At 43.1% G+C, this 26,371-nt stretch overlaps 1 protein-coding gene across 2 annotated transcripts in view; it reads right to left on the reverse strand.

Annotated features, from left to right (window-relative positions):
* LOC110491103 (nucleolar protein 4-like) overlaps positions 1–26,371 on the reverse strand; it is a 142,470-nt gene that overhangs the window by 77,369 nt on the left and 38,730 nt on the right. For both annotated transcript variants that reach the window (XM_036947269.1, XM_036947268.1), the window contains exons 2-4: positions 22,496–22,648; positions 12,732–12,843; positions 5,657–5,766 (exon numbers count right to left, since the gene is read on the reverse strand). In XM_036947269.1, coding sequence (XP_036803164.1) covers positions 5,657–5,766; positions 12,732–12,843; positions 22,496–22,648 — 375 coding nt within the window. The remainder of the gene's footprint in view (positions 1–5,656; positions 5,767–12,731; positions 12,844–22,495; positions 22,649–26,371) is intronic.

Raw genomic sequence — 26,371 nt, forward strand, 5'->3', positions numbered from 1 at the left:
TGATTGACCACGGAAACCCATTTCATGAAGCCCCTGACTAACAGTTCTTGATGCTGACGTTGTTTCCAGAGGCAGTTTGGAACTTGGGACTGAATGCCGCAGCCAAGGACAGACAATTTTTACTTGCTACGCATTTCAGTACTCGGCAGTCCAGTTCGCGGCTCAGCTGTTGTTGCACCTAGACTTTCCACTTCACAATAACAGCACTTACAGTTGACCGGTGCAGCTCTAGCAGGGCAGATATTTTTGTAACTGAGCTGTTGGAAAGGTGGCATCCTATGAAGGTGCCATGTTAAATGTCACTGCGCTCTTCAGTAAGGCCATTCTACTGACAATGTTTGTCTATGGAGATTGCATGGCGGTGTGATTGATTTTATATACCTGTCAGCAACGGGTGTGGCTGAAATAGCCGAATCCACTAATTTGAAGGGGTGTCCACATACTTTTGTATATATAGTGTAAGTAACTAATGTGTATATAGTGTAAGTAACTAATGTATCTTGCTAGATGGTAACTAGCTAGTTAGCAAATGTTTCCTGTCAAATGTTGGCAAGCTAACGCTCCCTAGCTAACTTCCTTCACTTACCTTAAATACCGTGGCTCGGCCGCAGTACTTTGAAGCAATAATATCGACAGAGCTTGCAAAGTTAGCTACTCCAGATATAAATAGAAATTGCTAAATGGTACTAGCTAGCTAGAATGTTTAGCCTTTGTTAAAGTTGGTATTTTTCTAACGGCTGGCTGGACAATTGGAGGAATCGTCCAAAGGGTTACCATAGTAACATTAAATATCTAAATGGCAGCCAAAATGGAACTTCTGCTGCTACAATCACAATGTAACATCGGACCACTGCATTGTTTAAAAGCACTGCACGAAATTCTAATTGCTAAAATGTATCCTGCCCCGGCTTGTACGTTTATCGGAAGGTAACTAGGAGCAAAATGCTACAGTACGCAACCTACAGTAATGATCACGTTACACAGGAATGGGGTTATAGTACCAACGTAGAGGGGCTGTGAGCACGCCGCACGCGCCTCGCTGGTGGGGGGATTGTTCCCACTGTGCTTGGTAATTCTGCATCCCACCAGAGAACAATGTGACATATGGAATGACATGCGATGATACACAGTATACACTGAACTATGCACTTCAACGGTATGCAGTTGCTGCATACCCTACATCAAAAGAAAAGGATGACTGACCACTGTAGGACAATTTATACAATTAACTCAAGCAATCATCGGATAGTTTAATTGATCGCCTACTAGGGATGGATAATAACACATTTATATGCGACGTTGGATGTCAACTGGAGTACCTTCTTGAAATATATGTTTGATATTGATACTATATTTTGGAATGGTATTATAATAGCCTACTATAACATTTTAAGTTGTGAGAGGATCGAATAGATTGTTAACTTCTACAGCACACGTTTTGCTATAATAATTGAATTGATACAAATTATATCCTATGCATTATATCAAAAATCTATAAGGCATAGGGTATTATCGAAAATCAATCATATAAACCATTTTATCAGTCATTCATATATTTGGGTATAAATAAGCTGAAAAATGGGGATGTGTAATTGCCACAACATTATTTATCAAAGCTGCTGAAAATAGCTCAGCGCACAGTTGAGAACAGCAAAATATCAACACAACCGTATCATGTCAAATAAATGCTTACCTTCACTTCTGATGGTGAATTTTCAAGTGTGAATGTCAAACCACTCTCCAATTTCTCCCCCTTTCCGGTCTCTTTATTCACGTTTAATTCTAAAGACAATGTCCTGGTATGGGAGCGAGTACAGGACCCTCCAAGACTTGCACTGTCAACCAGCCCCAAAGATGGAGGCGGGGCAGCGGTAACCGACGTCACACGCCTCGTGCAAAATAGGGACTGTAGGCAACAGTGCGTTAGAGTGGGTTCACTCAATCCATTTCAAATGGTCTTTGGCGGCTTCATAAATACATATTTTACCACCGCCTCTCCCCTCTTCTCTTTGTTAATTCCCACACTGGAGTACAGTACAGTCATTGCTTTGTTTCTTGCTCTACAAATGCCCACACCTGACTTCACATTCAGTATTTTCACTTAAAAACCGTTACTTCAGAAATATGTAATTGATTCATCAAAATAAAAACATGTGTAGGCAAATAAGAGAGTGATACACAAACTATCAATAGCCTACAGTAATTTACACACAAAGGAGGCATTTAAAGAAAAGTATATGCCTTAAGCTTTGACCCATTTAAATGGTTTCATCACACAATAGTCTTCTTTCATTCTGAAGGTCTTTTTAGCAATTGAGTAAAAATGATATTTTTAAAAGATTCATACCATAACCACGTGAGTCCCTTTAAAGGCAGTCAACAGATGATTTGTGTGCGGATAAGGCGTATGTACTGTACGCACTTTAAGACAGATTGATGGGGAACTTCTGCCACCTACAGGCGAAACCTGGAAAGTGTATGTATCAATAACACAATTTCAAAACATACGAACCCGTAACACACATCTCATAGCGTGTTCAATATTGATGTGAGTGTAGACCCTTGAAATTGTTCATGCCACTATATATTAGAGCAGGTCAGCACCATGCACTCTATCCCAGTCCTTATAGTTACATTGACCAACACAATACATTTACTTTAAGCTACATTCTACCCAGTATGAAACACATAGTCTTTGTCAGTATGCAAATACAACCTGTTATAAATAGACTGCTTTTTATTCATCATCATTATCGTGAGGTGGGGGGTGGGGGGGTTATTCCTCATTTTATAAACTAGTCTCCACTTTAACTGGTATCTTATCTGGTGTCTTCCTATAGCCCCATAGTAATTATAGCCTACCTACCCCCACCTCTCCACCTCTCCATCCTCCCGCCACCCCCCACCCCCACCCCAAAAACGAAATTAGTTTTCTCAGGAGAAGACAGAATAAATGGGAAAACAGCCCATAAATGATAATGAACCATCCCTCTTTAATTCTCTTCCCATCACCCCCCTCCCCTTCCCCTCCCCTGGCGGTGCGGGCAGAGACAGAGCCACCGCCCAGCGTCTGCAGCCTGCAGGAAGGATGCTTGGTAATTTCCTCCATTATTGAATTGGTCTGGACACGCATGTCTTGATGGTCTCGTCCCCCCTCCCTCACTGCCACATCCTTCTCTCCCTCTTTTCTCTCTCTTTCGCGCTAACCCTGCACCACCCCGTGCTCTGTAAAGACCCTATAAAAAACACACACAAAAGCCCATGACCTCTTTCACAGAGTGGTCATTCAATGATTGCCCTCCTTAGTGCCCTTTTACACCCTGGTGCCTGCCCCTCACCCTCACCCTCACCCACCCCCTCCCCCACCAATCCAAGCCCTCACTGACTGTGCGTCCTTTTTTGATAGCTGAGTCATTGTTCCTCATTTCCTGCCTCTGGTGTGTACTGCTGCTCTGCTGAAAATCTAAAAGCCAGAATTAGACATGAAACTGAATCTCAAGCACTTAGATGCCCAACACCCTGCATTTCAATCTATCAGGGGATGGTTAGTTTTGTTGAGTCAGGAGATGGGGACCCTGCAGAGCACCTTGCTCAAGCGTAAGCATGCCCATTCTTAAGTGAAAAACTTGTCCGTTTTAAATCACGTCTTAAGACATGTCACAATTTAATGATACATTTAGTCTTACATCCGTTATAACATGAAAATCATGGTAAAATTGTGAACTGTTAGTAATTAGGGTGATTATTAACAATGTTGTTGGACCAAAGATGTGAGTACTCTTACTTGCAAGGGAGACCTGACCAAGAAGGCAGCAGCAAACAACACAACATTTTTAAACATATCTGCACCACATTATGATCCGGCCTACAGGAAAAATGTATACTACATTTACTTCTGTTCGTGTGCATGGCGAATGGCAGTGTCTAGCCGACAGGACATATTGGCATTCCTCTGCAAATTGGTACTCCAATACTTTTCTCACACCTCAGTTAATTAGACTGCCGAGTCTTTGTTAATTGGAATGAGCTGAACCCCATTCCCTCCTTGATTATACTACCAGGCATGCAAGCACACACTCGCACATCCACACACATACGCACTTTCATTCGCCCACACAGATGCAGGCACACACAATCTTGCGAGCACCCTTACACACTCTCACAAGCACACACTTTCCTGTGCCTGATTGGCAGTCCTGAATGATTCCATGCTCTTTTACAGATAGCTAATGGGGGATGGAAGGTGGGCTGTCGAGGGAGGGGTGTGTGTGTGGTACACAAAGAGACTGATAGAAATGACAGTGAAGACGGCCACTTCCATCTAATCTTCACCTATTCTGGACAACAGAATGTACAGCAGGGACCATCAACTAGATTCAGCCGCGGGCCGATTTTTTCTTGAGCGGATGGTCAGAGGGCTGGAACATAATTAGAAATAATTTGTAGACTGCAAATTGACCAGAAGAAGCCCAAACATAAATAATATTTGACTAAAATATAAAAAAAATGTCAAACATTTGTATACTTACATTTGTATACGATCACATATATCTCTCTATTATACATGGGAATACTTTGAAACAGATTTCCATCATTAAAATCCCTTGGAGCTGATTTGCTGTCTTTTATGTCCAACAATTTTTTTATTTTATTATATTATATACAGTACCAGTCAAACGTTTGGACAAACCTACTCATTCAAGGCCTTTTCTTATTTTTTTTACTATTTTCTACATTGTAGAATAATAGTGAAGACATCAAAACTATGAAAGAACACATATTGAATCATGTAGTAACCAAAAAAGTGTAATATATAAATATATATCATATTTGAGATTCTTCAAAGTAGCCATCCTTTGCCTTGATGAAAGCTTTGCACAATCTTGGCATTCATGAGCCAGTTTCAACACTTGAGTAGTTGTGTCCAAACTTTTAATTTGTACTGTATGTATGTATGTATGTATGTATGTATGTATGTATGTATGTATATATTACACACACACACACACACACACACACAACCGGTCAAAAGTTTAAGAACACCTACTCATTCAAGGGTTTTTATTTATTTTTTACTATTTTCTACAATGTAGAATAATAGAGAAGACATCAAAACTATGAAATAACACATGTGGAATCATGTAGTAACCAAAAAAGTGTTAAACAAATCAAAATATATTTTATATTTGAGATTCTTCAAATAGCCACCAAGAATGCCAAGAGTGTGCAAAGCTGTCATCAAGGCAAAGGGTGGCTATTTGAAGAATCTCAAATATAAAATATATTTTGATTTGTTTAACACTTTTTTGGTTACTACATGATTCCATGTGTTATTTCATAGTTTTGATGTTTTCACTATTATTCTACAATGTAGAAAATAGTAAAAAATAAAGAAAAACCCTTGAATGATTAGGTGTTCTAAAACATTTGACCGGTAGTGTGTGTGTGTGTGTGTGTGTGTGTGTGTGTGTGTGTGTGTGTGTGTGTGTGTGTGTGTGTGTGCAATATATATATATATATATATATATATATATATATATATATATATATATATATATATATAACATTTTTCTCAGAAAACTTGGGGGGCCAATTAAAATCTCCTGGGGGCCGCCAGTTAGGGAACACTGATGTACAAGCTACACCTTGGCCTTACCTGCTCATTGGTACTCATGCACTGGAGTTTCATCTGCTTCAGATATGTGGTGGTCAGCGGCATGTTGTAGTCGATGAGATCCGGCACCAGTGATGTCGGTCTGTCATTTTCTGTGAAGATTATACACACAAAGTATTAGTAGACTCTCATTCTCCCATAACCTCCTTCTTGAATCCAAACACATACAGGGTCATGTTCATTTGGCACCAAAATGTAAGAAAACAAACTGAAAGAGCGAGGCACTACCTGAACTTTAGAAATGCACATTTTTTTCTTCTGTTGAGTGCCCTGATGAATCTGTACATGCACTAGTCAATGGACTCCGCCTGGGTGGCAGTGCTCTAAGTGGACACTAGAGGGCCATTTAATGTGGGAGTAGAGAAAATGGTGCTGTCTAGTTTGCTAAATTTATGGAATTTGAAATGATTTATACTTGCACTTTTTAAAGCATATGATAGCAATTACATTTACTTTTGAAACCAAATACTTGTAGGCTTTTACTCAAGTAGAAATGTATTTGGTAACTAACGTTTTTTTGTCATTTTCTATTAAGGTATCTTTACTTAAGTATGACAATTGGTACTTTTTCCACCACTGGCAGGAAGCAGCATTTGCTTCCATCATTAAGAGTGGTGATGGAAGGAATGGGTGGTCTCATCATTGAACAATAATTTGCCTGACGGTTTTGCTATCCGTTCATTATGATCCAGTACACCATTTTGAACAACGGGCTGCTTAATTCTAATATATAAATATACTTTCTTTCTTCAAACATGCATACAACAAAAACATTTTAATTACCCACAATCCTCTAAAAACAGAGGGAAGAGGCAAAATTGTTGCAATAAGTTAAAATGATTAAGTAGAGAGAAATATTATTACAATTTAGTATATTAAATCACATACATCATTTAAATTAACAAATCATTGAAACAACTTACATTTATTTTTATTAAGTATATGTTGTTGTTTTTTTGGTCAATTTCAATTCACCCTAGAATAATTTTACAGTGTGCATGTGTACATGTGCGAGAGAGATAGAAGAGGGTGGATCGCTCATAAAGAAAGCAGCAAAGCCACTAAATTGCTGTTCCTGGCAGCTGCCACAAGCACACAGAAACAAACAAGCAGCTTCTTTGACCAGAATCAGCTCTTACTCTAATGTATAGATTACCTTCATTAAATCTTGTAATAAATAATGTGGAAATTGAGCAAGTTGAGGAGAGTAAACTGCTTGGTGTAACCCTGAATTGTAAACTGTCATGGTCAAACATATTGATGCAACAGTAGCTAACATGGGGAGAAGTCTGTCTATAATAAACCACTGCTCTACTCTTTTGACATTGCTATTCACAAAACAAGTCCTACAGGCCCTAGTTTTGTCACACCTGGACTACTGCTCAGTCATATGGTCAAGTGCCACAAAGAGGGACATATGCAAATGAGTTGGCCCAGAACAGAGCAGCAGGGCTGGAAGCACGGAGAGCTAACATCAATGACACGCATGTCAATCTCTCCTGGCTTAAAGTAGAGGAGATTGACTGCATCACTACTTGTCTTTGTGAGTGGTATTGACATGTTCAAACAACTAGTACACACACCCATGCATACCCCATAAGACATGCCACAATGGGTCTCTTCACAGTCCCCAAGTCCAGAACAGACGCCGGGAAATTCACAGAACCACACAGAGCCATGACTATATGGAACTCAATTCCACATCAAATAACTCATAGAAGCAGTTAAATCAGATTTAAAAAACAGATCAAACTACACCTTATGGAACAACGTGGACTGTGAAGAGACACACACACGCACACACACACACACACACACACACACACACACACACACACACACACACACACACACGCACGCACACACGCACACACATGCTACATTGTAATGTTGTATGATAATATTATACCTTTGGTATTGTTGATATGTAGGGGTGTAACAGCGTAATATGATGTACTGTTTCATCTTTTGTTTTATATGTAATGTCATTTGGACCCCAGGAAGAGTAGCTGCTGCCTTGGCAACAGCTAATGGGGATCCATAATAAATACAAATCCACTACTATCCTGCCCTGTGTTAAACCATAATGAAAAAGAGACCAGATTTTTTAATGAATAGTAATAGCCCTGCAGTATGATTTCTCTGCCATTGGCCATGATGGACATTTACAGTATATGCAATGGTTGCATTAAACCACTAAGTGGACATCCTACATTAAGATGCTGGTGCATTTGAACTTACTTATACCAGCAGTTAATTTTTAAAGACTTCTCTACTATAATTTACTGTATAATATAGCATTTAACAAAATAACTGCAAATTCTCTATAACGGAACTGGTATACATCCTCTCTTGTATTGCATTGACATTATACTTCAAGTGCACGCAATAGTCTGTCATCCTCATCAAATAAAACAAAATTTGAAATAACATTTTATTAGCAGATGTTATTGCGGGTGTAGTGAAATGCTTGCGCTCCATCAGTGCAGTAGTATGTAACAATTCACACAAATCTAAAAGTAAAAGAATGGATTTAAGAAATGTATAAATATTAGAGTGAGTAATGTCGGAGTGGCATTGATTAAAACACAGTAGAATAGAATACAGTATATACAGTTGAAGTTGGAAGTTTACATACACCTTAGCCAAATACATCTTAACTCAGACTTTCACAATTCCTGACATTTAATCCCAGTAAAAATTCCCTGTCTTAGGTCAGTTAGGATCACCACTTTATGGTAAGAATGTGAAATGTCATAATAAGAGTAGAGAATGATTTATTTCAGCTCTTATTTCTTTCATCACATTCCCAGTGGGTCAGACATTTACATACACTCAATTAGTATTTGGTAGCATTGCCTTTAAATTGTTTAACTTGGGTCAAACATTTTGGTTAGCCTTCCACAAGCTTCCCACAATAAGTTGGGTGAATTATGGCCCATCCCTCCTGACAGAGCTGGTGTAACTGAGTCAGGTTTGTAGGACTCCTTGCTCACACACACTTTTTCAGTTCTGCCCACACATTCTCTATAGGTTGAAGTCAGGGCTTTGTGATGGCCACTCCAATACCTTGACATTGTTGTCCTTATGCCATTTTCCACAAGTTTGGAAGTATGCTTGGGGTCATTGTCCATTTGGAAGACCCATTTGCGACAAAGCTTTAACTTCCTGACTGATGTCTTGAGATGTTGCTTCAATATATCCACATAATTTCCTACCTCATGATTCTATCTATTTTGTGAAGTGCACCAGTCCCTCCTGCAGCAAAGCACCCCCACAACATGATGCTGCCACCCCCGTGTTTCACGGTTGGGAGGGTGTTCTTCGGCTTGCAAGCCTCCCCCTTTTTGCTCCAAACATAATGATGGTCATTATGGCCAAACAGTTCTATTTTTGTTTTATCAGACCAGAGGACATTTCTCCAAAAAGTACAATCTTTGTCCCAGTGTTTTCGGCTTTGGTGCAGTGGCTTCTTCCTTGCTGAGTGGCCTTTCAGGTTGTGTCGATATAGGACCCGGTTTACTGTGGATATAGATACTTTTGTACCTGTTTCCTCCAACATCTTCACAGGGTCCTTTGCTGTTGTTCTGGGATTGATTTGCACTTTTCGCACCAAAGCACATTCATCTCTAGGAGACAGAACACATCTCCTTCCTGAGCGGTATGACAGCTGTGTGGTCCCATGGTGTTTATACTTGCGTACTATTGTTTGTACAGATGAACGTGGTACCTTCAGGCTTTTGGAAATTGCTCCCAACAATGAACCAGACTTGTGGAAATCTAAAAAAAAAAATTCTGAGGTCTTCGCTGACTTCTTCTGTTTTTCTCATGATGTCAAGCAAAGAGGCACTGAGTTTGAAGGTAGGCCTTGACATTTATCCACAGGTACACCTCCAATTGACTCAAATTATGTCAATTACCCTATCAGAAGCTTCTAAAGCCAAGTTGTTTAAAGGCACAGTCAAATTAGTGTATGTAAACTTCTGACCCACTGGAATTGTGATACAGTGAATTATAACTGAAATAATCTCTGTAAACAATTGTTTGAAAAATTACTTGCACAAAGTAGATGTCCTAACCGACATGCCAAAACTATAGTTTGTTTACAAGAAATGTATGGTGTTGTTGAAAAACGAGTTTTAATGACTCAAACCTAAGTGTATGTAAACTTCCAACTTCAACTGTACATACAGTATGAGATGAGTAAAGCAGTATGTAAACATTATTTAAACATTATTAAAGTGACTAGTGTTCCATTATTAAAGTGGCCAGTGATTCCATGTCTATGTATATAGGACAGCAGCCTCTAAGGTGCAGGGTTACGTAACCGGGTGGAAGCCGGCTAGTGATGGCCGTTTAAACAGTCTGATGGCCTTGCGATAGAAGCTGTTTTTCAGTCTCTCTGTCCCAGCCTTGATGCACCTGTACTAACCTTGCCTTCTAGATGATAGCGGGGTGAACAGGCCGTGGCTCGGGTGGTTGATGTCCTTGATTATCTTTTTGGCCTTCCTGTGACTTAGGGTGCTGTAGGTGAGGGCACATAGTTTGACCCCAGTGATACGTTGAGCAGACCACACCACCCTTTGCAGAGCCCTTCCATTTGCGGGCGGTGCAGTTGCCATACCAGGTGGTGATACAGCCCAACAGGATGCTGTCAATTGTGCATTGTGCATCTGTAAGAGTTTGTGAGGGTTTTAGGGGCCAAGCCACATTTCTTCAGCCTCCTGTCTGTGTGGGTGGACCATTTCAGATCGTCAGTGATGTGTACGCCGAGGAACTTGAAGCTTTCCACCTTCTCCACTGTGGTCCCGTCGATGTGGATAGGGGTGTGCTCCCTCGGTTGTTTCCTGAAGTCCACGAGCAGCTCCTTTGTTTTGTTGATGTTAAGTGAGAGGTTATTTTCCTGGCATCACTCTTCCAGGGCCCTCACCTACTCCCTGTAGGCTGTCTCGTCATTGTTGGTAATCAGGCCTACTAATGTTGTGTCATCTGCAAACTTGATGATTGAGTCGGAGGCATGCGTGGCCATGCAGTCATGGGTGAACATGGAGTACAGGAGGGGTCTGAGTTCGCACCCTTGTGGGACCCCTGTGTAGAGGATCAGCAAAGTGGAGGTGTTGTTTTCTACCTTCACCACCTGGGGGCGGCCCGTCAGGAAGTTCAGGACCCAGTGGCACAGGTCGGGGTTCAGACCCAGGGACCTGACCTTGGAGGGTACTATCACATGACGTACAGGGGGTACAGGGTCCTCCTCTCCAAGGATCATATCAAACAACCTATCACCTACTGGGACATTACACTTATGTGTACACACACTCTATCCATCAGTAATCGATTGCGCTCCTGTCTATTTACTGCAGAGGTATAGATTATCTGCCTTGTATTTCCCCCCCTTCAGGACTCCAGAACATTGTCCCTTAGTAGGTCAGCAGATAAATGAAATGACAGAGACTAGACTTGACAGCTGAGAAATGGAGTTTAAAATGAGAAGGGAGGAAAAATCAGCACAGGACCAGTGACCAAGGCTCTTATTAATAAAGCATCTCAGATCTAGTGCTGATCTAGGATCAAGCCCCTCCTGTCCATGTAATCTTATTCATCATAATCTAAAAGGCAAAAAACTGATCATAGAGCAGCAGTCCTTCTCTGAGGGCATTATGAATATGGGCCCTATCCTACACCTCCCCGATACCTGTTCCTAGTGCATAACCAATACGTTATGATGAAGGTTGAAGAGACTAAAGATGAAAGATGTGACTCAAAAGACTGCCTGATGTCAATTTAAAAGAGCCCCAGCATACAGTAATGAATTGCATTCAATAATTCAACACTGAACTTTTGCGGGAGTGGCTTAGGCGGAGAGGAGGGGGGTGGTGGGTTGGAGGGGTTGAAAGGGGTGGACCCCCATAGGGAAGGAAGCCAATTAGCTGCTCTCTTTATGAGTGACGCCCAGTGTTAAGCTGGTCAGCGTTGACACAACACTCTGACAGACAGATTGGGCCTGGGAGCACTTCTCTTGCTGTGTTGTGTGTTTATGGGATGGAGGAGAGTTTGGTGAGGAGGGTTTGGTGAGCATTACTATTCATTTGGCATAGTTTACTTTACATACTACCCATGTTCTGTTCTTGTGGGAATATGGAAGTGCCTTCCATATGTGAAGGTACATGACAGCCCCTCTGTCAATATGGGACCCTGTATATAGAGAGAATAAAATATGTATAAATAGCAGGACAGCCATTGAAGATTGCACTCCATTTTGGTCTCTCCGATTTATTTCTCTCCTCACCATTTCCACCCCATTTTTGTCTGTCTCCGTGTGTCTTTCGCCCTTGGCCTTGGGAACAATGCATGGGGTTGTGGGATATCAGGAATCTTCCTCTGGAATGCCAGTCTGAGTCACGTTTCCCTTTCCACCATAGCGGTCCTCCAGTGGCACAGTCACTTGCCAAAGCTAACACAGCCAACCAGCAGGCACAGGGGAAGACACAAGCCAACCCAGGCCAGGCTAGCACAGAACACAGCAGCACAGTAGAGCTGAGCACAGTTCAATGCCATACCACACACTGTGCACTCTCTCAGTCTGGGAAACCAGCACAACAATACAAATGCTATACAAAGAAAGAAGCCGTTTTTCTCTCTGGCTGCTGTGCCTCTCTCTCTCTCTCTCATTTTTTTCTTTATTTCTTTGTTAAAAGCCCCAAATTAGGCTAATTGCAGTGTGTTAGGAAGGAGGCAGGACACTCCAATGACTATCAGTTTAATAGGACTGGGGAGGACTGGGAAAACTGGGGGGGGGGGTGTGCCTTTAGGGTGGCAGCAAGACGAGGATAAGAGGGGGAGTGGAGGAGGGGGCAAAGCAAGCAGCGCTCAAAAGCGTTCTTTTTACAACTCATATTAAAATACCTGTCCATCTACATCCATGCTCTGCGAGTCTGCAATTTGTATGGGCTGTCTTACAGACAGTACAGACGTGAGTAGTAATGTAGGCCTACTGCGGAAGCTTTCCAAATAGCTCTGAACAGTCAGTGGTCCAGAGAGAAACAGAGAGGTTGTTTACCTTTGAACTCTGCGCCGCCAGGGCTGATGTGCATCCGCTTCTGACACTCACCACAGCTCATCAGGTAACGGGTCACTGCCTCCCTGGGCAGGAAGGCATACGTCTCCGCTATCTGCCCATCAGCGAGTGAGAGGCGGGGAAAATAGAGAAAAAATTATATCACTATCAAAGCCATGGCTGATAAAGATGTTGCTATGCATGCTTCTAGTATTGAACACTGAAGAGGTGATACTACTGTCTCTACAGGCTCCATTTGGACTTTCTGTTAAAACTCCAACGAACAAAATGTCACCACTTCACCAAGAGTAGAGGCAGGGAGTGTCAGTAGGGTTTTAAGGGTGTATGTATGTATGTAAGTATGTATGTACGTGTGTGTGCGTGTGTACCTCCGGGAGTGTAACAAGGAGAGCGGGGTGTGGTCTGGTCTAGCATTGCACAGTTTGGGGAATATTCAGAGGTGGAAACTTTCCGTGGAAATTATGGGAATATATGAGAATTAACGGAAATATATGCAAATTAATATTAATACAATTTAAATGTAGATGTTTTCTGCACTGGATATATTTACCATATCATATGGAGACAGAAACATACACCTTTTACCTTGTAAGTAGACATAATTGCAAATTATTAAATCCTTCCAATAGAAATTTTAAAAACTATTTAGTTACGGATTGAACTAATTCAATGAGTTGACTCTTCACATGGGATGATTTCATTGAACAACAAAAGAAAGTGAATATTGAATGATCCCCAATGATCCATCGCATCTCCCAAAAACATTTTCAACATACATCTATAAAATGATAGTCTAGAAACTAAAGCTTTGGTTGTCTTCCTCTCAGGCTTCCATGTCTTCTTCCTGGACCTCCTCAATGTCCACCTATTGATCATCAGACTCTGAGGCCTCATCTTCACTGTCACATTCCAACCTTGTTGAGGATGGCTCGTTGTCAGGCTCAAAAAGCCTAACATTTCCCTGTATGGCCACACATTTTTCAACCCTTGTATTGGTTAGCTTGTTGTGTGTTTGGTGTGTGTGTTCCCAAACCAAACCAAACCAAACCAGTTGCGCTCTGAGGAGGCTGATGTTGGTGGAATTTGGAGGATGATGGAGGCAACAGGGGAAAGTGGCTCAGATCCAAGAAGTCCCTTCCACCAGGTAACTGATGAGCTATGTTGGCACGACTGCCATATTGCATCTCCATCCCAAAGCCTTTGCTTTGGAAGTGTACTTCGCCAGACTGCCAAGAACCTTGCCCTCATCCAGGCCAAGGTGGCGAGACACGGCGGTACGGATTTCTTCTCTTACATCTGCAAGCAGTCTAAACATCAGACAGGATGGCTTGTCTCCCTCAATCCGTGCAATGGCTACTGCTATAGGTTTCAGGAGTTTCAGGCTGCTTACCACTCTCTCCCAAAATACATCATCCAGGAGGATCCTCCTCTTGATGGGGCTGTCCATATCGGCAGACTGTGATATGGCCATTTCTTGGAGAGACTCCTTCCCTTCCAGGAGACTGTCAAATCTGATGACAATGGGTGTTGCTGGGCAGCTTCAATGTGATGCTCGTATTCTTCTCACTTTGCTTGGTGAGGTAGATTGCTGCTATAACTTGATGACCCTTCACATACCTAACCATTTCCTTGGCTTTTAGCAGCACATTCACCACTCTATCAAACGGCTAGCAAAAACTAACTAGCAGAAATTGTTAATAAGTTAGACATTATCTAAACACACTTTGCTGCAGGCTACTATTTACTAGTTAACAAAAAATAATGTATGTCATATAAAATATATAAACCTCACCCAGTATTGTAATAAAAATTGACCAGAAAGCATGTAGTCCTTGGCTCAGACAGTGTAATAGTGTGGGCTCAATAGCATCTCAATAGTGTGCAAGATCTTGGGAATCAGCTGTACATGTGAAGGAAGAATGCACTGTGCATGCAGAGGGTTACAATTCCATTTAATTGGGGATAGTTTAACCAAAATATGCCACAAGACCTAGAATTGCCTTGTGTATCCCACAAAAAAGGTTCCCTGTTATAAGCTAACTTTTTTGATGAATTTAAGCAAAATTCCAGAAATTTCAGAAATTTACCGGAAAGTTTCCGACCCTTTGCAACCCTAGTCTCTATGAATAAAATGGAGACAAATGTCAGTCACAGCCTTTGGTGACAGTTTGCACAGTCTCTTTATCATTTTTGCAAGGTGGCCTGGTGACACCAGATTATCTCTAGGATAACTTTCAATGTATTCTCATATGTCTCCTGCCCTTGCTGTCACCTTCCGATCTTTCCTTTTTTCACGCTGTCCCTGCAGTCATCCTTTCCTCCCCCACTCCCCTTCTCTCTCAAACTGGCCTCCCTCTATCACTCCGCCCTCTGTGGCAGGCTGGGGTTGGGAGCAGGAGAAAATACACACGCTCGCCTCTCCCTCAAAGCCCCTTCCCTCTAACAAACATCCTGGCCAGAGAGGTGATGGATGTAAAATGAGGGAGGGGGGAGGGGAGTGAGGGGGGGATCTAGAAGGAAGGAGGTTGAGTTTTAGAAAGGTCCGAAAAGGGACCTCACTGAAAGTTGAAGCTCATTTATCTATAAGTGACTATTTACCAGTTGTGTACTCCACAGGAGGTTGGTGGCACCTTAATTGGGGAGGACGGGCTCGTGGTAATGACTGGAGCGGAATTAGTGGAATGATGCCATTCTATTTGCTCGGTTCTGGCCATTATTATGAGCCGTCCACCCCTCAGCAGCCTCCTGTGGTGCACTCATTCTCAAAGAGTCACTATTTGTTTGTTTGGGGGATGTCTGTAGACACGGCAGGAGTCGCAGGAAGGATTAAAAATGGCAATCTTGCAAACACAGTCGTCAGCATCTCCGACTCTCTAGTTGCCTAGGCTACTTGATCCGAGTGTGAGATGGTGTACTTTGTTTCACATCTCAGGCCCTCGGCCTGTGCCGCGAGAGGGGGGAGTTAGCCATTTGATAGAGTGGTGATGCAGGTGAAAATAACGAACCAACCACTGTTCATGATTCCACTCGTTCGCAAAGAGGCAGGCAGTCAGATCAAGAATATAAGCGTTCTGAGCTTGGATAAATGCTGGGATAAATATTTCGATGTTGACCCTTAATTGATTATATTTATTGTGTTCAACATATAGATTTATATTATATATATATTTGTTTTTAATTAGAAAAATTACAGATTACAGGGGTCCGGACCTCTGTGCCCTCATATGTAGGGTCATAGGAGGGAATTGGGGGGCGAGGTAGCGACTCCCCCCCAGAAGGGTTGACTCTCTTTGTGTGACGACAGGCTAGCTACCACCGCCATTGTTCTCCCAGTCCCAGTAGAATCTCAGAAAGCGAGCCATGTAGCCTACAGAGTAGGACCGTGGGTCTGGAAAGGGCCTGTGGTGGTGGGTCTGCCCTAGGCCACCAATGCAGCTCTTTCTATCTGTTCTGGGGATGCATAAAGAGACACAGAGGGGGACAGAGAGGAGAAGTAAGCAGCATGTTGGCTGAGCAGCACTGCCAATGAAATCACATTTTATTTGTCACATACACATGGATAGCAGATGTTAATGCGAGTGTAGCGAAATGCTTGTGCTTCTAGTTCCGACAATGTAGTAATAACCAACAACTAATCTAACCTAACAATTTCACAACAACTACCTTATACACACAAGTGTAAAGGGATGAAGAATATGTACATAAAGATATAGGAATGAGTGATGGTACAGAACGGCATAGGCAAGATGCAGTAGATGGTATCGAGTACAGTAGGGTATGTATGTAAACATTATATTAAGTGGCATTGTTTAAAGTGGCTAGTGATACATTTTTTACATACATTTTTCCAATATTAAAGGGGCTGGAGTATGTTGGCATCAGCCACTCAATGTTTAACAGTCTGATGGCCTTGAGATAGAAGCTGTTTTTCAGTCTCTCGGTCGCTGCTTTGATGCACCTGTACTGACCTCGCCTTCTGGATGAAAGCGGGGTGATCAAAAGCGGGGTGGCTCGGGTGGTTGTTGTCCTTGATGATCTTTATGGCCTTCCTGTAACATCGGGTGATGTAGGTGTCCTGGAGGGCAGGTAGTTTGCCCCCGGTGATGCGTTGTGCAGAGCTCACTACCCTCTGGAGAGCCTTACAGTTGTGGGCAGAGCAGTTGCCGTACCAGGAGGTGATACAGCCTGACAGGATGCTCTCGATTGTGCATCTGTAAAAGTTTGTGAGTGCTTTTGGTGACAAAGGCCGTCTCGTCGTTGTTGGTAATCAAGTCTACCACTGTAGTGTCGTCTACAAACTTGATGATTGAGTTGGAGGCGTGCATGGCCACGCAGTCGTGGGTGAACAGGGAGTACAGGAGAGGGCTCAGAACGCACCCTTGTGGGGCCCCAGTGTTGAGGATCAGCGGGGTGGAGATGTTGTTACCTACCTTCATCACCTGGGGGCGGCACATCAGGAAGTCCAGTACCGCACAGGGCGGGGTCGAGACCCAGGGTCGAGACCTGAGCTTGATGACGGGTTTGGAGGGTACTATGGTGTTAAATGCTGAGCTGTAGTCGATGAACAGCATTCTCACATAGGTGTTCCTCTTGTCCAGATGGGTTAGGGCAGTGTGGTAAGCAAATTGGAGTGGGTCTAGGGTGTCAGGTAGGGTGGAGGTGATATGGTCCTTGACTAGTCTCTCAAAGTATTTCATGATGATGGAAGTGAGTGCTACGGGGCGGTAGTTGTTTAGCTCAGATACCTTAGCTTTCTTGGGAACAGGAACAATGGTGTCCCTCTTGAAGCATCTGGGAACACCAGACTGGGATAAGGATTGATTGAATATGTCCGTAAACACACCAGCCAGCTGGTCTGCGCATACTCTGAGGACGCGGCTGGGGATGCCGTCTGGGCCTGCAGCCTTGCGAGGGTTAACACGTTTAAATATTTTACTCACGTCGGCTGCAGTAATAACGGCTGCAGTGAAGGAGAGTCCGCAGGTTTTGGTAGCGGGCCGCGTCAGGGGCACTGTATTGTCCTCAAAGCGAGCAAAGAAGTTGTTTAGTCTGTCTGGGAGCAAGACATCCTGGTCCGCGACGGGGCTGGTTTTCTTTTTGTAATCCGTGATTGACTGTAGACCCTGCCATATACTTCTTGTGTCTGAGCTGTTGAATTGAGATTCTACTTTGTCTCTATACTGACACTTAGCTTGTTTGATTGTCTTGCGGAGGGAATAGCTACACTGTTTGTATTCGGTCATGTTTCCGGTCACCTTGCCCTAGTTAAAAGCAGTGGTTCGTGCTTTCAGTTTTGCGCGAATGCTGCCATCAATCCACGGTTTCTGGTTTGGGAATGTTTTAATAGTTGCTGTGGGCACGACATCGCCGATGCACTTGCTAATAAATTCGCTCACCGAATCAGCGTATTCATCAATGTTGTTGTTTGACGCAATGCGGAGCATATCCCAATCAATGTGATCGAAGCAATCTTGAAGCGTGGAATCGTGGAATCCAAGCGTGGAATCGTGGAATGGTCGGACCAGCGTTGAACAGACATGAGAGCGGGAGCTTCCTGTTTTAGTCTCTGTCTATAGGCAGGAAGCAACAAAATGGAGTCGTGGTCAGCTTTTCCGAAAGGAGGGCGGGGGAGGGCCTTATATGCGTCGCGGAAGTTAGAATAACAATGATCCAGGGTTTTACCAGCCCTGGTAGCACAATCGATATGCTGATAGAATTTAGGAAGTCTTGTTTTCAGATTAGCCTTGTTAAAATCTTCAGCTACAATGAATGCAGCCTCAGAAACCATATGTGGTTTCCAGTTTATGTAGAGTCAAATAAAGTTCGTTCAGGGCCATCGATGTGTCTGCTTGGGGGGGAATATATGCGGCTGGGATTACCAAGAGAATTCTCTTGGTAGATAATGCGGTCAACATTTGATTGTGAGGAATTCTAAGTCAGGTGAACAGAAGGACTTGAGTTCCAGTATGTTGTTATGATCACACCACGTCTCGTTAACCATAAGGCATACCCCCCCGCCCCTCTTCTTACCAGAAAGATGCTTGTTTCTGTGGGTGTGATGCGTGAAGAAACCAGCTGGCTGTACCGACTCCGATAGCGTGTCTCGAGTGAGCCATGTTTCCATGAAGCAAAGAACGTTACAGTCTCTGATGTCTCCCTGGAATGCTACCCTTGCTCGGATTTCATCAACCTTGTTGTCAAGAGACTGGACATTGGCGAGTAGTATGCTCGGGAGCGGTGTGCGATGTGCCCGTCTCCGGAGCCGGACCAGAAGACCGTTTCGTCTGCCCCTTTTACAGCGTCGTTGTTTTGGTTCGCCGGCAGGGATCCGATCCATTGTCCTGGGTGTTGGGCAAAACACAGGATCCGCTTCGGGAAAGTCATATTCCTGGTTGTAATGATGGTGAGTTGACGTTGCTCTTATATCCAGTAGTTCCTCTATGTAATAAAACCTAAGATTACCTGGGGTACCAATGTAAGAAATAACACGTAAAAAAAACAAAATAATGCATAGTTTACTCGTAACGCGAAGCGAGGCGGCCATCTCTGTTGGCTCCGGAAGGATAGGGACATCCAGTCATGTGACCTGCAGAGTGTGTCTGTGTGTGTGTGTGTGTGTGTGTGTGTGTGTGTGTGTGTGTGTAATGAACATTTCATGGCCCACTGTGTGACAAAGTACCCTGGAAGCCATGGCAGTGGGCAGAGATAAAAATACTGTAAATAAGTAGTGAATAAAAGAGGAATTATTCTGTTCATTACACAGTTACAGCTCTGTATACTCACTACTAATGTTATACTGATATTCTAATCATTTCATTCTTATCCAATAAAGTGAAAATAAATCCTAAAAAGGAAAGTACATGTTCTGTACAGTACTGGGGTGAAGATTTAGTTACCATGTTCAACCAGAAGAGGGCAGTATCACCAATTGAGATGGCAAAGTATCCCAATACAACACACTGGGAAAATGAAAGGTTTTGTCCCATTTACTTTAGTACAGGGCGGAACCGCATTTTCCAATGGCAGGCATGTGAAATCTCCCCATTTGAAATCAAGCTAGGAAGGAACGATGGACAATGTTGCCCAGGTGTGTGCTTTGCACTGCGGTCATCGCCCTCAATCGAAATAAACTAGACATCTGGCCTTCAGCGACTGTGGAGACGCTCACAGAGAGAATTGCTGAATAGTTGTCAGGGAGAGAGAAATACCTTCTTCCAATGACCACAAGGTCAGCTTTGCACTAGAATCTAATATCCTTGCCAGACCCTTCAATCTAAAGTGAGAAACGTTTTCTTTCACACACACAAAATGGAAAAATCTTGCGAAGTTGCAGCATTTTCTTGTAATGAAGTGAGGTAACAATAAAAAACGGGGGGGGGGGGGGGGGGGGGGGGGGGGGGGGGGCGAAGATATGGTGGCGGTAAGTGTCACAGAGATTGCGGTAATGTTATTGACTGGAAATGAATATGTTAGTTTATCTGAAATAGAGAATTGAGGGTTCAGTGAATGAACTGAAGAGAAAAATACATATTTGCCAACATGAATGTTCTGGGTCAATGGTGATGCCTGCTGTCTTGCGAGAAAATATTCAGAGGGTGGTCCAGAAGTATTATACAAATCTATTTCAACTATCCCATTCATTTTAATGGGATACGGAGAAAGCGAGTGTTAGTGCTATTGATTGTGTCTAAACACCAAAAACCAGATGGACGGCGAGAGAGAGAGAGAAACAAGTCACGAAACAGGAATGAATACTAAAGATCGAAAGAGGAACAGAGAACAGAACATATATTGCCAAATAATCATAAAGACAGGCGATTAAAAGAGAGTGTCAAATAGAAACAGAGCCAGGGGAGAGAGAGAGGCAGCAGGCTAAGATAGATATAAAGGTGTTGACACACAGGGTGACCGTGTGATCGAAGAGAAAGATTGAGTAAAAGGGAAGAATGAGACAGATGGAGAGAAATATAAAGTAAAAGGTATTGAGATACAGGTAGAGAGAAAGATCAAGTGAAAGGAGAGTGAGAGACAGTTTTTTTTTTAAAATGGCACCGATAGAGATGGCAGCTTTGCTTCAAGTCCTTAGGAAACTGTGCAGTGTTTGTTTTTTTATGTATTATTTCTTACATTGTTAGCTCAGAAAACCTTAACTGTTATTACATACAGTGGGCTTGACTAGATTGTGTTTATTAGGTTGTGTTGTGAAATTTGTTAGATGTTACCTGTTAGATACTGCTGCACTGTCAGATCTAAACTCAGCAAAAAAAGAAACTTCATTGTAAAGGGTTTAAACACTGTTTCTCATGCTTTTTCAATGAACCATAAACAATTAATGAACATGCACCTGTGGAACGGTCGTTAACACACTAACAGCTTACAGAAGGTAGGCGATTAAGGTCACAGTTATGAAAATCTAGGACACTAAAGAGGCCTTTCTACTGACTCTGAAAAACACCAGAATAAAGATGCCCAGGGTCCCTGCTCATCTATGTGAACATGTCTTAGACATGCTGCAAGGAGGCATGAGGACTGCAGATGTGGCCAGGGCAATAAATTGCAATGTCCGTACTGTGAGACTCCTAAGACAGTGCTACAGGGAGACAGGTCGGACAGCTGATCGTCGTATAACAACACCTGCACAGGATCGGTACATCCGAACATCACACCTGCGGGACAGGTACAGGATGGCAACAACAACTGCCCGAGTTACACCAGGAACGCACAATCCCTCCATCGGTGCTCAGACTGTCTGCAATAGGCTGAGAGAGGTTGGACTGAGGGCTTGTAGGCCTGTTGTAAGCCAGGTCCTCACCAGACATCACCGGTAACAACGTTGCCTATGGCCACAAACCCACCGTCGCTGGACCAGACAGGACTGGCAAAAATTGCTCTTCACTGACAAGTCGTGGTTTTGTCTCACCAGGGGTGATGGTCGGATTTGCGTTTATCGTCAAAGGAATGAGCGTTACACCGAGGCCTGTACTCTGCAGCGGGATCGATTTGGAGGTGGAGGGTCCGTCATGGTCTGGGGCGGTGTGTCACGGCATCATTGGACTGAGCTTGTTGTCATTGCAGGCAATCTCAAAGCTGTGCATTACAGGGAAGACATCCTCCTCCCTAACGTGGTACCCTTCCTGCAGGCTCATCCTGACATGACCGTCCAGCATGACAATGCCACCAGCCATACTGCTCGTTCTGTGCGTGATTTCCTGCTAGACAGGAATGTCAGTGTTCTGCCATGGCCAGCGAAGAGCCCGGATCTCAATCCCATTGAGCAGGTCTGGGACCTGTTGGATCGGAGGGTGAGGGCTTGTGCCATTCCCCCCAGAAATGTCCAGGAACTTGCAGGTGCCTTGGTGGAAGAGCAAGAACTGGCAAATCTGGTGCAGTGCATGAGGAGGAGATGCACTACAGTACTTAATGCAGTTGGTGGCCACACCAGGGACACATTGTTCAGGGACACATTATTCAATTTCTCTTAGTCACATGTCTGTGGAACTTCAGTTTATGTCTCAATTGTTGAATCTTGTTATGTTCATACGCATATTTACACATGTTAAGTTTGCTGAAAATAAACACAGCTGACAGTGAGAGGACGTTTATTTTTTTGCTGAGTTTAGAAGCATTAGCATTTTGCTACACTCGCAATAACATCTGCTAACCATGTGTACGTGACCAATAAAATTTGATTTGATAAAGAGGGGGAATGTGTGAGAGAGGTAGAGAGATAAAGAGTGTATTTTCACCGCTTTGTAGGTCTTCTTCTGTCCGGCGTGTTTGGGTGCTTTGCCGGGGTCGGTGCTGATCTCTACGTGCATGGCATAGATGATGTCAAAGAAGTCCTCCACCACCGCCACCCTCTTCAGAGAGGATTCCGACCCAGAGCTCCCGTCCACACACTGCAGGAGAGGAGAGGACGAGTGGTACTTTAGCAGACTGGATCATTGGGATGAGTCCTAGAGCACAAGGCACCAAGGCTACACACATACACACACAATACCATATTATGTAAAGCGGCTGACACATTATGCCAACACATAACCTAAGAGCCCCCAATAGGTAATCAAATTAAAATTCTCTCTTAAAATCAGTCTTTAGTTTCGATAACCCTAATTTTCTTTCACAAAACAATCAAATCTCCTACTAAAAAAAGCCTGAAAATGATTGATCATTTTTATGAAGACCATTAATAGTGAGCAGGGCTGTAACCAGGGTTTGAGTTTTAATGAGGTCCATAAGGCATTTCAATACAATAAAACAATTTGAAATGGTATTTGGAGAACAGCAAAAAAAAGCAAAAATGACCTGAGTCATTATCACCTTGGCTGCTGTAGGTTCATTCACCTCAGTTGATCTACAAACACATAACCTATTAGCTATACAATTGTAACGTTATACCCCTGAAAGGGGGGTAAATATGAGTCATGATTCACACTGACATAGCATCAGTGATAAAAACAAACATTTTAGAACTGTATCGATTGCATTTCAATGTAGGCCTACAGGGTATGTGGAGATATTCATATTGAAACATTATATATATATATATATATATATATATATATATATATTTATTTATTCCTAACTCGTTTGATAAGATTAGTACAGATTCTCAGTGGACACCACATGGGTCAACCCCAAGTTTGGGAACTTCTGTACTAACCTTTTTCTGCTTGCTTCCTCTCGCTCTGTCTCTGCTGCCTCAGCTTCACCACTGAGCGCCACATCACTGTCTGTCTGTCTCAGTAGCCTACTCTCTCCAAAGCAACGTTAATATGAGAACTTAATGGCATGTATTTTGCTCCTGCTGAGGTAGGCTCCGTTTAACATTAGCCAGCTATAAGGATTAAGTAATAAGCTAAGTAATACTAGCCAGAGCCCTTCAACATTACTGCAATAGAAGTCTGCTGGCAGTTAGCCACCAGACTGACATCTATGAGCGACTATTTACCAGTTGTGCACTCATTCTCAGAAAGTCGGGGTTTGTTTGTTTGGGGGATGTCTGTAGACATGGCAGGAGTCAAGGGACGGTTTTAAAATTGGCTTTTGTCCGGCATCTCGCAAACACACGGTCATCAGCATCTCTGACTCTCTAGTCCAGGCTACTTGGGCCAAGTCCAAGCTGGGGTACAGTAGTTAGTTTCACGTCAGACCCTCCACCTGTGCCGCGAGAGGGCGGAGAGAGTTTGAGTGGTGAGGCAAATCACTTAGGCAAATCTGGGGGACGCAGGCGAACATAATGAACAAACCACTGTCCATGATTCCACTCAGACTTCGCAAAGATGTCGGCGCGATTATAACTCACTCAGATCAATAATCTAATTTTTCTGAGCTTCGATCAACGCATGGGACCAATATTTAGATGTTGACCTGTAATATATTTTATTTATTGTGTGTAACATATATATTTGTATTATTTATTTTTCAAATTACTAAAAATGACCAAGGTCATGATAGTGTGGATGATGATGGTGGTATTGTAGAAGTTCTGTGCAGACACCCAAGCCCACACGCGTGTACACATACACAGGCTAGGAGAGAGAGTGGTGCTGGGATTTCTGAGTCTTCTTGGGAATGTCCATATTCTCCCCCAAGGCCAGTGGAGAGCTGTGTGTGTGTACTAGGGGGAGGGGGGTTGAGGGGGTATACCTGCCAGGAGCACACACACACACACACACACACACACACACACACACACACACACACACACACACACACACACACACACACACACACACACACACACACACACACACACACACACACACACACACACACACACACACACACACACACACACACACACACACACACACACACAGAGAGAGAGAATGTGTAAAACAGCAGGTGGTGCACAAAATGCACTTTAAATCGCTACAAAGAAATGGCTCTTTGAAGTCTGTTTTTTTCATTGCTTTGTTTGGTTGGTTGCTTCTTTCACTAGCTGTTCAATCATTGTATTCTCCCTCCTACCAAAGTGTGTGGTCAACAAACTGACACAATTTCGAAAACAGTTAAGGTAAGAGAGGTGAGATCTTTTGTCTTTGTTCAGGATCTTCAAAATGACCACAGGTGGCCGAACCAAACTTTGTTATTTGTAGGCTACTGTAGACAATATTAAGTGTATGTAGTCATCAGGGATTCACGTGATAACAAAACATTGATAAGGCTATCAACACCATATTCTAATTCAAGTTTACCACAGCTCAAAACATTACATTTAATGAAGTAATTTCATTCTCATATTGTGATTTAAGAATTCTTCATATTTACATCTTCACAATTCACAATGAATCTATCATGACCCTTTGCTTATCTTTACACTAATAATTTTCAGAGCTCCAGCTCCAACAGCATAAAGCACCACCCAACACAAACAGCTCCACGCTAAAAAGGGTGGGGGGGGAAACACTTCTAGTTCCAACCAGCGTTCTGCTCACAATAAGGCAAAACGTGCTGCCATGACAACCGGATAGCTAACCTCTCGGGCAGGTGTGTGGGGCAGCGGGTCATGTGACACAGGCTGCACCTAGTAAAACTTGAATTTCCACAACAAGCAGAATGAACAGCGTGTGGGGGGCTGACAGATTTTCACGTTATCCAAAATACACACACACACCACATTCTCTCTGGCTTCTTCCTCATTATTTTGTCTCTATTTCTCCCGCTCTATAACATGTTGGTATCATCTCTCCACAGTCTCTGTCATCATGCGAGTATATTCCCTGTCTATGAGCTGGGCTGAGGAGATGTTTCTGTCTGTCCTATGTTGTGGTGCTGGGCACGCCTCTAGTCTGTTGCCCTCGTTTTGGCTTTGTGTGGGACTCGCTGGAGCCGACAGGTGAACATGGGGGATGTGTGTGTGTGTCCGTACCTGTGTGTGTTGTGTTCTGGGGTAGTTCTCTCCTCATTACTGTATAAAACATTGATCCCTGGGCACCTTTACAGAAGCAACAGTCAGGGAGTCAATGAACTAACTCACTCCCCTTCCTCCCCCTACCTCTCTCTCAAGCCGCAGGTAATGAAGGTTGCCATGGCAGCGCGGAGCAGCGTGCAGAGCCGAGAGGGCTGCAAGCTTCTAAAGCACCCAAGCTTCTAAAGCACCCGCTCCCTTCATGGTCACCGTAATGCCATTCAAACAATGGTGATGATGAGGATGAAGATGTTATTTCTCATCGAAAGGTAGAGGCATCGGTGGGACAAGGGGGCTGTTGTTGATTACTCTATAAATAATCCACAAGGCCCATTAAAGATAACATTGGTCATTAACATAGGCTAGCCCTGGGTCTTATTCACAACAAACTCCTACAGTCTCACGTCAGAATAAGTCGTTCATCCATATTTTCAAACGTCAAATTTCAAAGTTGTTCCAAATGTCAAATTCAGAGGCAAATGCTAACGCCCATCACCATCAACAACACCCTAGCAAAGCCTACTTGAAGGTAACAGCACTGTTGCTCCCAGTGGCCGATTTCCATGTCATCTCCCGAGGTCCTCAGACATGCATGGACATATATTAACAATGTTAATAATATATTACTATAGCGCTTTTCATAAGAATCTCAAAGAGCTTCAAAAGCAAAAAGCAATACATCATCACGAGTATCTAGCTGTAGTTAGCT

The sequence above is a fragment of the Oncorhynchus mykiss genome, chromosome 16, assembly GCF_013265735.2.
Source record: "Oncorhynchus mykiss isolate Arlee chromosome 16, USDA_OmykA_1.1, whole genome shotgun sequence".
NCBI classification, from domain to species: Eukaryota; Metazoa; Chordata; class Actinopteri; order Salmoniformes; family Salmonidae; genus Oncorhynchus; species Oncorhynchus mykiss.